The sequence below is a fragment of the Myotis daubentonii genome, chromosome 3, assembly GCF_963259705.1.
Source record: "Myotis daubentonii chromosome 3, mMyoDau2.1, whole genome shotgun sequence".
Taxonomy (NCBI): Eukaryota; Metazoa; Chordata; class Mammalia; order Chiroptera; family Vespertilionidae; genus Myotis; species Myotis daubentonii.
The window spans coordinates 39,226,402-39,241,423 of NC_081842.1; the positions used below are offsets into that span (position 1 = coordinate 39,226,402).

Sequence of the window (15,022 nt, forward strand, 5' to 3'; positions counted from 1 at the left end):
AAAGAGCAGACAGCAAGTGTGACTGCGCACCGGGTGTGTGGACGCCGCTTTGTTGCCTGAGGCGGGTGGCGGTGGAAGTTAAGGGGGTCAGAGGCTAGCGCTGCTCAGGACCCGCGATCGCCATCGGTGCAATCACGTCGCCCGGTAGCCTTCCGCGTGGGAATCGCACCGACAGCAGCCATGAGCGGCGGCGTGTACGGCGGAGGTAAGAGAGCGCGGCCGGACCTCTGCGCGCCGTTTCAGTGCGTGGGGTTTGTAACCGCCGCCCCCAGCCCTCCCGCCCCTCCCGGCGGTCCCTTCCGGCCTCCGGGTCTCGGGACTCCCGCCCCCGCCCCCGCCCCGCCTGCGTTCTGCGGGCCCCCGGCGCCCACCCGGCTTGCGGAGCGCCTCCAGCTCGCCGAATCTCCGCCCCCTGCGGCCCCTTCCAGCCCGGGCCCCCGGAGGAGCGGGTCGGGGGACCGCGCGTCGGCCTGGCGGCGGGAGTGAGGCTCCATCCAGGGGTCGCCGAGCGCCCCTGGCTGGAGTGACCGGCGGGTCCCCGGGTCGCGTCTCCCCGGTGCCTCCGTAACTCGGCTGTGTCGCGGGTGCGCGCGAGTTTCAACTTGGGAGTCCCCGCAGTTTGCGAGCGAGGACGGAGGCTTCCGCAGCGCCCGGTAGACGGCACGGCGAGCGCGCGCGGTGGGACTGATGGGAGGAGCGGCGGCCGCGCGGGACCTGCCTCCCCTCCGCGCTCGGCGGCCGCCCGCCCGGCACACCCGCCTGCCTGTGTGCGGACCGTGGACTCTCCCTGTTGTAACTCCAGGCTGCTTTGCTGGGCAAGACGGCGGTGCAGCGGCAGGAGTACCGGGGGTTTTCCGGACCTGGGCGGTGATGCCAGTCTCCCCCTTCCCGTAGTGCCTCGGCTGTGGGCAGGGGCTTGACCTTCCCCACTCGAGGCTCCCCGCCTCTGGGGGTTCAGAGCCGGGTGTTCTCAGCAGCATGGGGGTGATTAGAGATCATGCCAGTTGTAGCGTCAGGCCCAAGAGAAACTCCTCCTCCCTCTCGCTGCCCAGAAGAGCTTGAGTGGGGGGGCGGGGGGGCTGCCCATCCTAGGCGGTGATCGGCCGTGGGTAGTCTCTTTCTGGCCCACGCGTGTGGCACAGCAGGCTTTTGTTTACCAAACATCTGCTCTTTCTGCCCTCCTGCGATGAGCCTTTGAAGCCCCCCGAGTTTTCTTGCCTCATTCCTAGCTCAGAAGGACTTACTTACCCGATACCCCTTTCTGTCTCTGAGCCCCCTGTGCATGGGGAGGGGAGAGGGGTGTCTCAGACCCTCTATGGGGTTCCCATACATATGTATGTATTAAATTGGGTTATTTTCTCCTGCTAATCCGCGTCCTATTTGATTGTTAGACCAGCCAACAGAACCTTTCTGGTCGGGGGAAAGTTTGTTCTTCCCACGCTGGCCGGTGGGGTGCTTGTTGCGAAGGTTGAAGGAGATCGTGCTGCACTTGCATTTAAAGTGCGGTGCGCGCATCGGCCGTTCAGCCTCACCTGCAGGCTTTTCATAATGCCCTAGAGTGAGTCCTCTGAATCAGAGCCAACATTTTTGCAAGATGCCTTCTAGTAAAAGAAGCACAAGTGTGTATGACTGTTGTGTTTCTGTCTGATGAGTTGGAGAACGAGGAGACGGAAGCAACGTGTTCCAGCTGTTACTGTGTCTCGTGAGGATGCTGTTTCTGGCGAGGGGGGCATTGTATTGGCGGGGGATAGAAATGAAGTCTTCTAAGGCCTTCGTTCTTCCGGAGCAGCTTGAGTCTCCCTCGAGGTGATATGCTGACCCTCGCTGCCTTGTTCCCTATTTGTGTGCTCGGTTTTGATTTCTCCAATGGGAGCATCCGTCGTTTCCCATTTTCCCCGGGAGGAAGCCAGGTGGATCTTCATGACTTACTGCTTCCCCATCTGAAGATGCAGTCCTGACAGGAAAAACCGGAGCTGTGTGCCTTTGCCTCCTGGAGGCTGCTGACTGTTTTGACTGTTAGGTTCACTGTCCCAAGAGGCTGTGCACTGAGTGTTTCCTTAACAGGAATAATTTAATATGGGTAAGGTAGAAATGGATCCCAATAATGCCAGCAGCTAACGTTTATTGAGTGTATACTGTATACCAAAAACTGTTCCAGAGGTTTTTCATGTGTTGCATTTAATATCTTCATCAACTAAGTTAGTCCACAACTGTAGGAGGTGGTACTACTATCCCCGTCGTAGTGAATAAGAAAATGAGGCATAAAAAAGATTAAGTAACCAGCCCAAGGTTAATTAACTTCCTCAAAAATGGGGACCAAGACTCTCTGGGATGAAGAAAAGGCATGTCCGTAAATCCTTTTTCAAGTGTATAACCATAGCATATTCATGTCATAGGTATTCAGAATAAGCATCTTGTTTCTTATTTGCTGTGTAAATAGGTCTTAAAGCCTATTTCACATAAAAAATATTTAACATTCACAAAAGTTAAGTGCATGATTTTCTGTTTGAGTTACTGTATGGCCAGTATTTACACATAGTGGGTCACATTTTCTAAAAGGTTTACTGTGAAAAGCAACTAAACTTCTCACCTAAATTTTATGTAATAAAGAGTAGATTGTATTTTTTTAATATATATTTTATTGATTTTTTACAGAGAGGAAGGTAGAGGGATAGAGAGTTAGAAACATCGATGAGAGAGAAGCATTGATCAGCTGCCTCCTGCACACCACCTACTGGGGATGTGCCTGCAACCAAGGTACATGCCCTTGACTGGAATCGAACCTGGAACCCTTCAGTCCCCAGCCCGACACTCTATCCAGTGAGCTAAACCGGCTAGGGCTAGATTGCATTTTTTTAAATTGATTTTTAAAGAGACAGGAAGGGGGAGCGAGAAAGAAGCATTGATGTGAGAGCGAAACATTGATCAGCTGCTTCCTGCACACCCCCTACCAGAAATCTAGCATGCAACCCAGGCATGTGCCCTGACTGGTCCTGGCAAACCTTTCTGTGTAGGAGAAGATGCCCAACCAACTGATCCACACTAGCCATGGCTAGACTGTATTGTTAACTTGTGTGCTTATTAAAAAGATCTTCGTAGTAAAAAAATTTTAATTTACAGGTGTCTCATTCCAATAATAACTTCTGACCAGATTGGACACTGATCTTTAGCTTTAGGAATAATGCATAATTCATCTAGATTTCTGTACCTTGTAACAGGTTTCTGATCCTTCTCATTGCTCTTGTGATCATCTTTAATGGTTCTCCTCTACTTCAAGCTCCTTTGCATGATAAAAATGTCCACACAAAAACATGAGCCAATCTCCCCACCTCCTCCCAAAGTCCCTAGCATTCAGTATCCTGTTGGAATGTTTTAAGACCAGGTTAGAAGATTGCCACTAGTTCTTTCCCAGAAAGAAATCACATCATTTTAAAACTTGGAAGCCATTTACTCAGGGGGGAAATATCAAAATCCTCAAAAAGTCAAAACAGTAGCATTTTTAGTAGTAAAGGGATCAAACCCTTGAGGATTTTTATCCATTAGAATGCTGCCTAGTTTTTAACTCCAGACTCCTGAGGTTTTAATTTTTTTTATATATATTTTTATTGATTTTTTACAGAGAGGAAGGGAGAGGGATAGAGAGTTAGAAACATCGATGAGAGAGAAACATCCATCAGCTGCCTCCTGCACACCTCCTACTGGGGATGTGCCCGCAACCAAGGTACATGTCCTTGACGGGAATCGAACCTGGGACCCTTCGGTCCACAGGCCGACGCTCTATCCACTGAGCCAAATCAGCTAGGGCTGGGGTTTTAATTTTAAGCCTTCTATCTCCCTTTGCCATTCTCCTATTTCAGGTTCCTTGGTGCTTGGCTTTTAACAAAACAAGGTACAAAAAATAGACATTTCATTGGGCTGGTGTGGCTCAATTGTTGAGTATTGACCTATGAACCAGGAGGTCACCGGTCCATTCCCAGTGAGGGCATGTGCCCTGGTTGCATGCTCTATCCCCAGTAGGGGGCATGCAGGAGGCAGCTGATCACTGATTCTCATCATTGATGTTTCTATCTCTCTCTCCCTCTCCCTTCCTCTCTCTGAAAGCAATAAAAACATTTTTTAAGAATGTTTTTTTACCTGACATTCTGCTTAATCAGCATTAAAGTTTACTAATTTATGTTCATTGGTAAACTTTAATTACTATTTGTCTTTGAATTTACATGCTGTAGAGAAAACGAATGCAATGTTCTGCTTTCAGACAAAATTATTTGGACCAGAATAATTTATAGAGAAGGGTAAATTACTTTGTGGACATTTACCAATTACAGTAACTTCCTTTCAAATTAAAAATAAAAATAAATGTCCCTGATTGGTGTGGCTCAATAGGTTGGAATGTTGTCCCATACACCAAAAAGTAGCAGCTTCCTTTCCCAGTCAGGGTACATGCCCAGGCTTCAAGTTTGGTCCTCAATCAGGGCGTGTGTGGGAGACAACTGATTGATGTTTCTCTCTCTCTCTCTCTCTCTCTCTCTCTCACTCTCTCTCTCTCTCCCCCTCTCTCCCCCACTCTCCCTCCCTCCCTCCCTCTCCCCCTCTCCCTCTCCCTCCTGCTCCCCTTCTCCCTCTTGTTCCTGCTCCCCTTCTCCCTCTCCCTCCTCTCCCTCCTCTCCCTCCCGCTCCCCTTCTCCCTCTCCCTCCCGCTCCCCTTCTCCCTCTCCCTCCCGCTCCCCTTCTCCCTCTCCCTCCCGCTCCCCTTCTCCCTCTCCCTCCCGCTCCCCTTCTCCCTCTCCCTCCCGCTCCCCTTCTCCCTCTCCCTCCCGCTCCCCTTCTCCCTCTCCCTCCCGCTCCCCTTCTCCCTCTCCCTCCCGCTCCCCTTCTCCCTCGCCCTCATGCTCCCCTTCTCCATCGCCCCCCCTTCTCCCTCTCCCTCCTCTCCCCTTCTCCCTCTCCCTCCCGCTCCCCCTCTTCCTCGCCCTCCTGCTCCCCTTCTCCATCGCCCCCCTTTCTCCCTCTCCCTCCTGCTCCCCCTCCCCCTCTCCTCCCTCTCTCCTTTCCTCCCCCCTCTTTTTTCCCTCCCCTCCCCCTTCCTCTCTCTAAAAAATAAAATCAGAAAATAAAAATCAGTGGATCTTCATTTTATTTAAATAAAAATGAGATCATTATTCTGTAAAGATACTGTCTCTCAACTGTGAATATTTATGGTGTAATAATTGATTTTTTCTTTATTCTAAGTTTCATTAAATTTTTTGAAATACTTTAAACATAATAAAATACATATATATAAAAGTTTGTATGTGATATTTCTATACTAACTACTTAGTTTAAATGGATGTAATATACTGCATATTTGCCTCAGATATTTTAAGAAACAAAATGTTACCAATATAGAGTTCCTCTCTCTTCTTCTTTAGAGGTAAACACTGAACTGAAGTGAGTATGTATCATTCTAGACACAGTGCATATTTTTATACTTTTAGTAAGTGTGTATGTATCCATAATGAATTAAGTAGTGTCATGTTTGTGTAGATACACACACACACACACACACACACACACATTGTAGTAATTAACTTTTTAAATGGATACTTTTGGATTTATTCATATTGGTACATTGTAGATCTAGTTTACTCCTTTAACTATGTGTATTTCACTATATGGATAAACTGTAGTTTGTCTGTTTCCCTTCTGAGAGAGCATTAGATAATTTCTACCTTTTCCCATGACAAACAGTGTGACAATAATAATTATCATAACAGCTACCACTTTCAGTGTTTGTTATGCACCAGATACTGTTAGAAGTGCTTACATACATTAAAGCATTTAACACATTTAATCATTATAGCATCCTATGAGATAGGAGATTGAAGTATAGAAGTTAATAAATCACCCAAGATCACATAGCTAGTGAACATTCTCATAGGTATCTTTTTATATATGTGTGAGAGAGTTTCTCTAGGGAAGGTATATGTATTTTCTATGTATGCACGTTTTCAACTTTACTAGATGATGAGTAATTGCCCATAGTGGTTATACTAATTTATAGCTTTTACTAGCTCCTCTTTCCCTGCATCTTTGACAACACTTGGTCATATCAGACTTGTCAATTTTTGCCAATTTCTTGGGAGTTAATAGTATTTCTTTATTATCTTTAATAATTGAAAAAAATACTTTTTTGAAAAAATCAGTGCCTGGAAAATCCAAGTGTTCTGTTTTAGCAGGCATGCTATTTGGGCTGAAGTAATTTTAAAGTATAATTAGAGGCTTTTTTACTAATTTGAATGTGAAAAAATTTACTAGCTTTCTCATTCAGCAATAAACTTGATGTCCTAAAAACTTTGAAATGTGCAAACTTTAATGATACCTTCATTTTATTTTATTGTATTTTTTTAAAATAAATCTTTATTGTTCAGATTATTACAGTTGTTCTTTTTCCCGCCGGAACTCCCCTCCATCCAGTTCCCACCCTACTCTCTGCCCTTACCCCCCGCCACTGTCCTCATCCATAGGTGTATGATTTTTGTCCAGTCCCTTCCAACACCCCCCACACCCCTTTCCCCCCTGGGAATTGTCAGTCCACTCCCTTTCTATGCCCCTGATTCTATTATATTCACCAGTTTACTCTGTTCATCAGATTTTTTATTCACTTGATTTTTAGATTCACTTGTTGATAGGTGTGTATTTGTTGTTCATAATTTTTTTCTTTACCTTTTTCTTCTTCTTCCTCTTCTTAAAGGATACCTTGCAGCATTTCCTATAAGACTGGTTTGGTGGTGATGAACTCCTTTAGCTTTTTCTTATCTGTGAAGCTCTTTATCTGACCTTCAATTCTGAATGATAGCTTTGCTGGGAAAAGTAATCTTGGTTGTAGTAATCTTTCTTGCTATTCATCACTTTGAATATTTCTTGCTACTCCCTTCTGGCCTGCAAAGTTTCTGTTGAGAAATCAGCTGACAATTGTATGGGTACTCCCTTGAAGGTAACTGACTGTTTTTCTCTTGCTGCTTTTAAGATTCTCTCTTTGTCTTTTGCTCTTGGCATTTTAATTATGATGTGTCTTGGTGTGGTCCTCTTTGGATTCCTTTTGTTTGGGGTTCTCTGCGCTTCCTGGACTTGTAAGTCTATTTCTTTCACCAAGTAGGGGAAGTTTTCTGTCATTATTTCTTCAAATAGGTTTTCAGTATCTTGCTCTCTCTCTTCTTCTGGCACCCCCATAATTCAGATGTTGGTACGCTTGAAGTTGTCCCAGAGGCTCCGTACACTGTCTTCATATTTTTGGATTCTTTTTTCATTTTGCTTTTCTGGTTGGGTATTTTTTGCTTCTTCATATTTCAAATCTCTGACTTAATTCTTGGGATCCTCTTGTCTGCTGTTGGATCTCTGTATATTATTCTTTATTTCAGTCAGTGTATGCTTAATTTCTAGTTGATCCTTTTTCATATCCTCGAGGGTCTCACTAGATTTATCGGCGGTTTCTAGAAAATTCTTTTAAAACCTTATAAGTGTGGTTTTGAACTCTATATCCTGTAGTTTGCTTTCCTCCATTTCTGTCATTTGTGACCTGTTTCTTTGTCTCCGCATTTTTTATGCTTCCCTGTGTTGATAGAGTGGCTTTCTGTGCTAGGTGTCCTATAGGGCCCAGTGGCTCAGCCTCCCCAATTACCTGAGGTGGACACTCTTGGTGCACCCCCTTTGTGGGCTGTGTGCACAGTCTTGTTGTAGTTAAGCCTTGATTGTTGTAGGTATCACTGGGAGGAATTGACCTCCAGGCCAATTGGCTGTGAGAATCAGCTGTGTCTACAGTGGGATAACTTCTGTGCTGAAGACACCCCTCTGGGGCAAGACTTGCTTCAGCGGGGCTTTGGTGCTCACTGAGCCTGCCCCCTTAGTGTGTCCCTTATGGATCTGAGGAGTTGTAATCTGGATGGTCTCACTCTGACCACTGGGTACACTGGCTCTTGAATCTCTAAGGAGGTGCCAATTTAGCCTCTGCCTGAGGCTACCCAGCAGGAGCTATGGAGAGATCTGCAGATTTCTCTTCTTTGTTTGGGGTTTGGAGGTGCCCAGATGAGGCCCAGCTGTGAAGCAGTGCAAGCTGCTGTTGGGCCTTGAGCCTTCTTTTGGATGTTCTGGGTCTCTCTGACCCAGCTGCAGTTTGTTAGGCAATTTTAGATCTCAAAGGGCCAGCCCATTCATATACAAAAGCCTCTGCGCACAGCTTGGGTGGGGCAGGGTCTCAGGGAATCAACAGGGCGGAGCAAACAGCTATGGCTGCTCCTCAATCCTACCCTAAGAGGCCCCCCGGGTCTCAGTGTCCCGTGGTAATCACTGCAAGCACCTCTGAGAGAAAGCCGCCCTCGAGTTCCAACCGATGCCAGACAGTCCAGTTTCTCCCCGTCTAAGTCTGGGTCCCCAGAGACTCGCCCGGAACTGGAGTTCAGAGCCGTTGGGAGCTTGTGTCTCCCTCCTGATTGAAAAAGACACTGGTGTTCTCCGTTGCCAGCCCTTTTCACGTGTGCCTCCGTACCTCTGCACTTTATTTCTGCACCTCCTGTGAGTCTCAGTGTGCTTTTCTCTTTCCTTCTAGTTGTAGAATTTCCACTCAGCCACCTTCCTGTGGTTCTGGATGATGTCCGTTTTGTCTTTTAGTTGTATTTTTTTTTAATATATTTTATTGATTTTCCACAGAGAGGAAGGGAGAGAGACAGAGAGTTAGAAACATCCATGAGAGAGAAACATCGATCAGCTGCCTCCTGCACATCTCCTACTGGGGATATGCCCGCAACCCAGGTACATGCCCTTGACCGGAATCGAACCCGGGACCCTTCAGTCCGCAGGCCGACGCTCTATCCACTGAGCCAAACCGGTTTCGGCTTAGTTGTATTTTTGAAGTGGTTGTGTGAGGCAGCAATTTCAGGTGTTTACCTATGCCGCTATCTTGGTTTCTCCCTCGATGATGCCTTCAGTTTAATGGTTTTCCGTGACCTATACCTTAAACGCTTAGTCTTCAGGGAACCTACTTGGTATTTTGCTGTTTCTTTCCTAATTGTATGGAATATTTCCCTTAACATATGAAACATGGTACCTAAATATACTGGATATCTTCCCTTTACTCCTTCAGATTCATCTCCCACACATTTTCACCCTCCCTGTGCCTTTGAAGACTGACCCATGCAGCCTACATCAGTGGGCTCCCTTGACATCTAGTTTAAGCAATGGCAGAGTAACCATACTTGCTGTTTTGTGCCTCTTGTCCTGGTACAATTATTAATAGGGACCCTTTTCACATTCAGAAGTAACCCAGTTTGTAGGAGAAATTATAGAACACCTTAGCCCATGGGGAGGGGAACTAGAGAGGTTGGCATGTTTATTAGTCTGGTTCCTTCCCCAAGGGGTCAGCCAAGGCTGACTCCATCCCTCAGCTCAAGGTCACAGCTCCTATCATCCCTTGGAATACAACTCTCTGGGCTCTGGAATAAGTTTCTTCTCCAGTTCTTCAATTCTAAGGGTGGCAACCTGTCTCTGCTAGTATAAGTTGGAGGGTATAGTGCTGTCTTTTTTTTTTTTTTTTTAATATTATGAGTATATCTTTGTAAATAGCCCCTTTAATAAGTATACTCTCCTCAAATTACCCAATTTTAGTGTAGCATCTCTCCTGCTTCAAAATCTACTGATACACCATGTATGACATTATAATTTAATTAAATGAATCTTTAGTTTAAGATGTATTTATTTGTTACAGATTTTTTTTACTGATTTCAGAGAGGAAGGGGCGGGGGGGGGAGAGAGAGAGAAAGAGAAAGAGAAATATCAATGATGAGAGAATTACTGATTGGCTGCCTCCTGCGCATCCCCTACTGGGGATTGCAACCTGGGTATATGCCCTGACTGGGAATCGAACCATGACCTCAGGGTCATAGGTTGATGCTCAACCACTGAGCCACACCAGCCGGGCAAGGTGTATTTAAAATAAAGCTAGGTTTGCCCTAACTAGTTTGGCTCAGTGGGTAGAGCATTGGCCTGTGGACTCAAGGGTCCCAGGTTCGAATCCGGTCAAGGGCATGTACCTTGGCTGCAGGCACATACCTAGTAGGGAGTGTGCAGGAGGCAGCTGATGGATGTTTCTCTCTCATCGATGTTTCTAACTCTCTATCCCTCTCCCTTCCTTTCTGTAAAAAATCAATAAAATCCTATCTAATAAAAGAGAAACATGGTAATTGGCGTACGACCGCTACCCTTCCCATTGGCTAATCAGGGCGATATGCAAATTAACTGCCAGCCAAGATGGCGGCTGGCAGCCAGGCAGCTTGAAACTAACATGAGGCTTGCTTGCTTCAGTGACGGAGGACTCCAACGTTCCCCGCCTGCCGCTGCAGGCCTCTGAGCTGGCAGTTTGAAACATAGTTACAAAAATAGAAGCTAAACAAAACCCCAGAAACCAGCTTTCAGCTAGCCGGGATCTCAGACATGGAGTTGATACAGAGTTTCGATTGTAGAACCTAAACAAACCAGAAACCTGCTTTCAGCAGCGGAGGCCTAAGAGGTGGAGCCTCAGAGCTAAAGCTGGCTCAGAATAAAAAGAAAAAAAGGAGCAGTTGGGAGCTTCAGTCCCAGCCTGAAAACAGCCCTCAGCCCCTCACCCAGACTGGCCAGGCACCTCAGTGGGGACCCCCACCCTGAAGAGTGTGTGACCAGCTGCAAACAGCCATCATCCCCTCATCCAGGCTGGCCAGGCACCCCAGTGGGGACCCCCACTCTGATCCGGGACACCCTTCAGGGCAAACCAGCCAGCCCCACCCATGCACCAGGCCTCTATTCTATATAGTAAAAGGGTAATATGCCTCCCAGCACCGGGATCAGCGGAGCCACGAGGTCTCCCGGCACCAGAATCAGCATGACGGGGCAGTGCCCAAACCCCCTGATCGCCCTGTGGCTCTGTGTGTGACAGGGTGCGGGGCCACAACCTCCCTATGGGCCCTGCTCTGTTCCTGACAGGTGAAGGCGCCCCAACCCCCTGATCGGCCCTGCTCTGTGCCTGATAGGGGGGAGCTCCCCAACGTCCTGATCGCCCTGCGGCTCTGTGTGTGACAGGGTGCGGCGCCCCAACCCCCCCACCCCACGGGCCCTGCTCTGTGTGTGACGGGGTAGAGTCATAACCTCCCGATCGGCCCTGCCCTGAGTGTGAGAGTGGTGGCGCCCCAACCCCCTGATCGGCCCTGCTCTGTGGGTGATAGAGGGCGGCGCCCCAACCCCCTGATCCGCCCTGCTCTGTGCGTGACAGGGGGGAGCTCCCCAACCCTCTGATGGGCCCTGCTCTGTGCATGACAGGGCGGAGCTCCCCAACCCCCTGATGGGCCCTGCTCTGTGCATGACAGGGGGAGCTCCCCAACCCCCTGATCGACCCTGCTCTGTGTGTGACAGGGGGCAGCGCCCCAACCCCCTGATTGGCCCTGCTCTGTGCGTGACAGGGGGTGGCGCTGCAACCTCCCCATCAACCCTGCCTTGAGTGTGACAGGGGGCGGTTCCCCAACCCCCCAATCGGCCCTACCCTGAGCGTGACAGGGTGGCATCGCAACCTCCCAATCCGCCCTGCTCTGTGCATGACAGGGGGCGGCGCCCCAATTCCCCAATCGGCCCTGCTCTGAGCATGACCAGGGGCTGCACCTAGGGATTGGGCCTGCCCTCTGCCACCCAGGAGCAGGCCTAAGCCAGCAGGTTGTTATCTCCCGAGGGGTCCCAGACTGCGAGAGGGCACAGGCCGGCCTGAGGGACCCCGCCCCCCCCCTCCCCGAGTGCACAAATTTTTGTGCACCGGGCCTCTAGTATATTTATAAAATAAAATAAAACTAGTTTTAAGAATGGCCAAAACCGGTTTGGCTCAGTGGATAGAGCGTTGGCCTGCGGACTGAAGGGTCCCAGGTTCGATTCCGGTCAAGGGCATGTACCTGGGTTGCGGGCACATCCCCAGTGGGGGATGTGCAGGAGGCGGCTGATCGATGTTTCTCTCTCATCGATGTTTCTGACTCTCTATCTCTCTCCCTTCCTCTCTGTAAAAAATCAATAAAATATATTTAAAAAAAAAAAAAAAAGAATGTAATGCCTGTTTTAATCTTTATAGAGCTTTCACATACATTCTCATTTTAAGCAAATATGCTTAATTTTCATATGATGCTTATAAGTTTTTAATGTTAATTATCTTCTTATCTTTCAGATGAAGTTGGAGCCCTTGTTTTTGACATTGGATCCTATACTGTGAGAGCTGGTTATGCTGGTGAGGACTGTCCCAAGGTAAGATGTTAGAGTTAATTGGATATGTAAGGGCCATTCATGTAGAATTACATTCATGCAGAAATTCTGATTCACATATGATAAAATACATTAGTTGTGGGAGGGGGAATGACTCCTTGATAAAAGCAGATAAAACTAATATATCATATTTTGGACTCTTACAGGTGGATTTTCCCACAGCTATTGGCATGGTGGTAGAAAGAGATGATGGAAGCACACTGATGGAAATAGATGGTGATAAAGGCAAACAAGGCGGTCCCACCTATTACATAGATACTAATGCCCTGCGTGTTCCCAGGGAGAATATGGAGGCCATTTCTCCACTGAAAAATGGGATGGGTATGATGTTGTTTTTCCTGTGTAATTGATTATAAAATAGACTATACTGGGTGCATTTTAGATATAAAGCAACAGCTTCTTTTAAGTTGAAAATCAACAATTTTTCTGTTTTTTATTTATTTTTTATTCCACAACCTGATGTTCCAGGCACTGAGAATACAAAGATGCATAAAACATGTTCCTTTTCCTGAAGAACTCATAGATAGGGAGGATAGATGTATATATACAAATGTGTAGATAAATGCTATAATATAGATATGTCTAATAATCTGTGGGATTAGAGAGGAATGGTATTTAACTGTCATTAGGGGTCTGTGATAGTTTTCACAAAGGAGGTAACTTTTGTACTGAATATTGATCAATGACAAAGAATTAGCCTGACTGACAAGAATAGGTAAAGCAGAGTACCCAGCATATGTGAAGAGATGGCGTTGTGGAAGAAACCTACATGTTTATAAATGTCATCAATTATGTATGGCTGTAGCATTGGGTACCTTATGGCCAGTTGCAGGGAAGGTAGGCAAAGCAATCATAAAAGGGCTTGTAAACTATGCCAGGGGTATATTAAGGTGGCAGTAAGGGTAATCCCAAAGGATTTTAAACAGATGTGAAATGTTCATATTTGCCAGCTGGAAATGTTACTCTGACAGCAGTATATAGATTGGAGACAAGAGATTCAGTTAAGTGGCTGGGAGTCAGATGGAGAAATGAGGATTTCAGTTATAACACTGATAGTGGATCCTGAGGTGGCTTTCAGAGACATCCGGGAAACGCGTGGTACTTAAGTGATTGGAGGGGTAAAAGGAAGAGTTAAGAAAGTCTTTTAGATTTTTGATTGGGGTGACTGAATTGAGGGTACCATGCATTGAGGTAGGAATAGAAGGCAAAAAATAAGTTTTATGGTCTTAAAAAGCAAGTGTAGCCCTAGCTGGTTTGGCTCAGTGGATAGAGTGTCAGCCTTCTGACTGAAGGGTCCCGGGTTCGATTCCAGTCAAGAGCACATGCCAGGGTTGTGGTCTCGATCCCGAGTAGGGGGTATGCAGGAGGCGGCCAATCAGTGATTCTCTCTCATCATTGATGTTTCCATCTCTCCCTCTCCCTTTCCTCTCTGAAATAAATAAAAATATATTTTTTAAAAAAATAATAAAATTAAATTAAAAAGCAAGTGTATTGATAATACCCAAGATCATTTCGAAAATCAAGTTATTCCCTAGGAGGACTGATAGGACCCAGCATTTAGTTGTACTCATAACTAAGATTATTACACTAAAATGATACAAACAAAATCAGCAAAGGGAAAAAAGGGGGTATGAAGTCCAGAGGAAACCAGTACAAACTTCCAAGAGTCTTCTCACAGTATAGTTATAAAAGAGGATGTCCTTAATTCCCCCAGCATCAAGTTGTAACAACTAGGAGAGCTCACTAGAGATTCAGTACCCAGGGTTCTTCCTGGGGGCTGGTCATGTCGGTACCCGTGCCTAGCAGGTACCAAGATCCCAGACTCCCAGAGGAAAGAAGGTGTTGCTCATTCTTGGCGCAGACAGTTTAGGCACAGTGAGCTATGTCTTCACTTAGGCTGTGCTCTATGTCCGTGTAGGGAACTGTTTTGTTTACCAGTGAAGTTCCCAAATACTAGCAAAGGTTCAGCCTTGCAGCCAGGCCTTTCTCAGGCCTGCTGTGTTAACTTTTCTGCACAGCAAGGAAATGAGTTTGTTACTGAGTCAAAGTGTTTGCACATAGGCGCTGATGTTGTAAGCAGGTGAGAAAGATTTTAAGACATGGAGCTAGCTGTATTACATTACCCAGAAAGAATTAGAAGTGTAAGTTCAGCGTTAAAGATGGGGTTCCTTGTGAAAGCTTGTTCTGTATTTAACTGATAGAGAAGAGGTGACCATGAAGGTGAATGTGAAGGAACATGTAGGGATGTAGAAGAAAATTCAGGAGAAGGACAAGATAAGAAAAAAACAATCTCAAAAAAAGATGCTGTGCCGAAACCGGTTTGGCTCAGCGGATAGAGCGTCGGCCTGCGGACTGAAAGGTCCCAGGTTCGATTCCGGTCAAGGGCATGTACCTGGGTTGCGGGCACATCCCCAGTGGGAGATGTGCAGGAGGCAGCTGATCGATGTTTCTCTCCCATCGATATTTCTAACTATCTATCTCTCTCCCTTCCTCTCTGTAAAAAATCAATAAAATATATTTTTTGAAAAAAGATGCTGTGTATATCTCCAATAAAGCATTCTTTTGAAGGTATTTTTATATTCTAGTTGAAGACTGGGAGAGCTTCCAAGCTATTTTGGATCATACCTACAAAATGCATGTCAAATCAGAACCCAGCCTGCATCCTGTCCTCATGTCAGAAGCTCCGGTAAGAAGAACAAGACTTTCTTTTCTAATTTTTTCT

General features: G+C 46.5%; 1 protein-coding gene across 2 annotated transcripts in view; it reads left to right on the forward strand.

Moving 5' to 3' along the window:
- Positions 1 to 15,022, forward strand: part of ACTL6A (actin like 6A) — a 27,762-nt gene continuing 12,740 nt past the window's right edge. The window contains exons 1-4 of one of the 2 annotated variants that reach the window (XM_059687096.1): positions 1 to 205; positions 12,206 to 12,282; positions 12,447 to 12,621; positions 14,886 to 14,986. In XM_059687096.1, coding sequence (XP_059543079.1) covers positions 181 to 205; positions 12,206 to 12,282; positions 12,447 to 12,621; positions 14,886 to 14,986 — 378 coding nt within the window. In that variant the 5' untranslated portion in view covers positions 1 to 180. The remainder of the gene's footprint in view (positions 206 to 12,205; positions 12,283 to 12,446; positions 12,622 to 14,885; positions 14,987 to 15,022) is intronic. The other variant, XM_059687095.1, reaches the window with a different exon arrangement.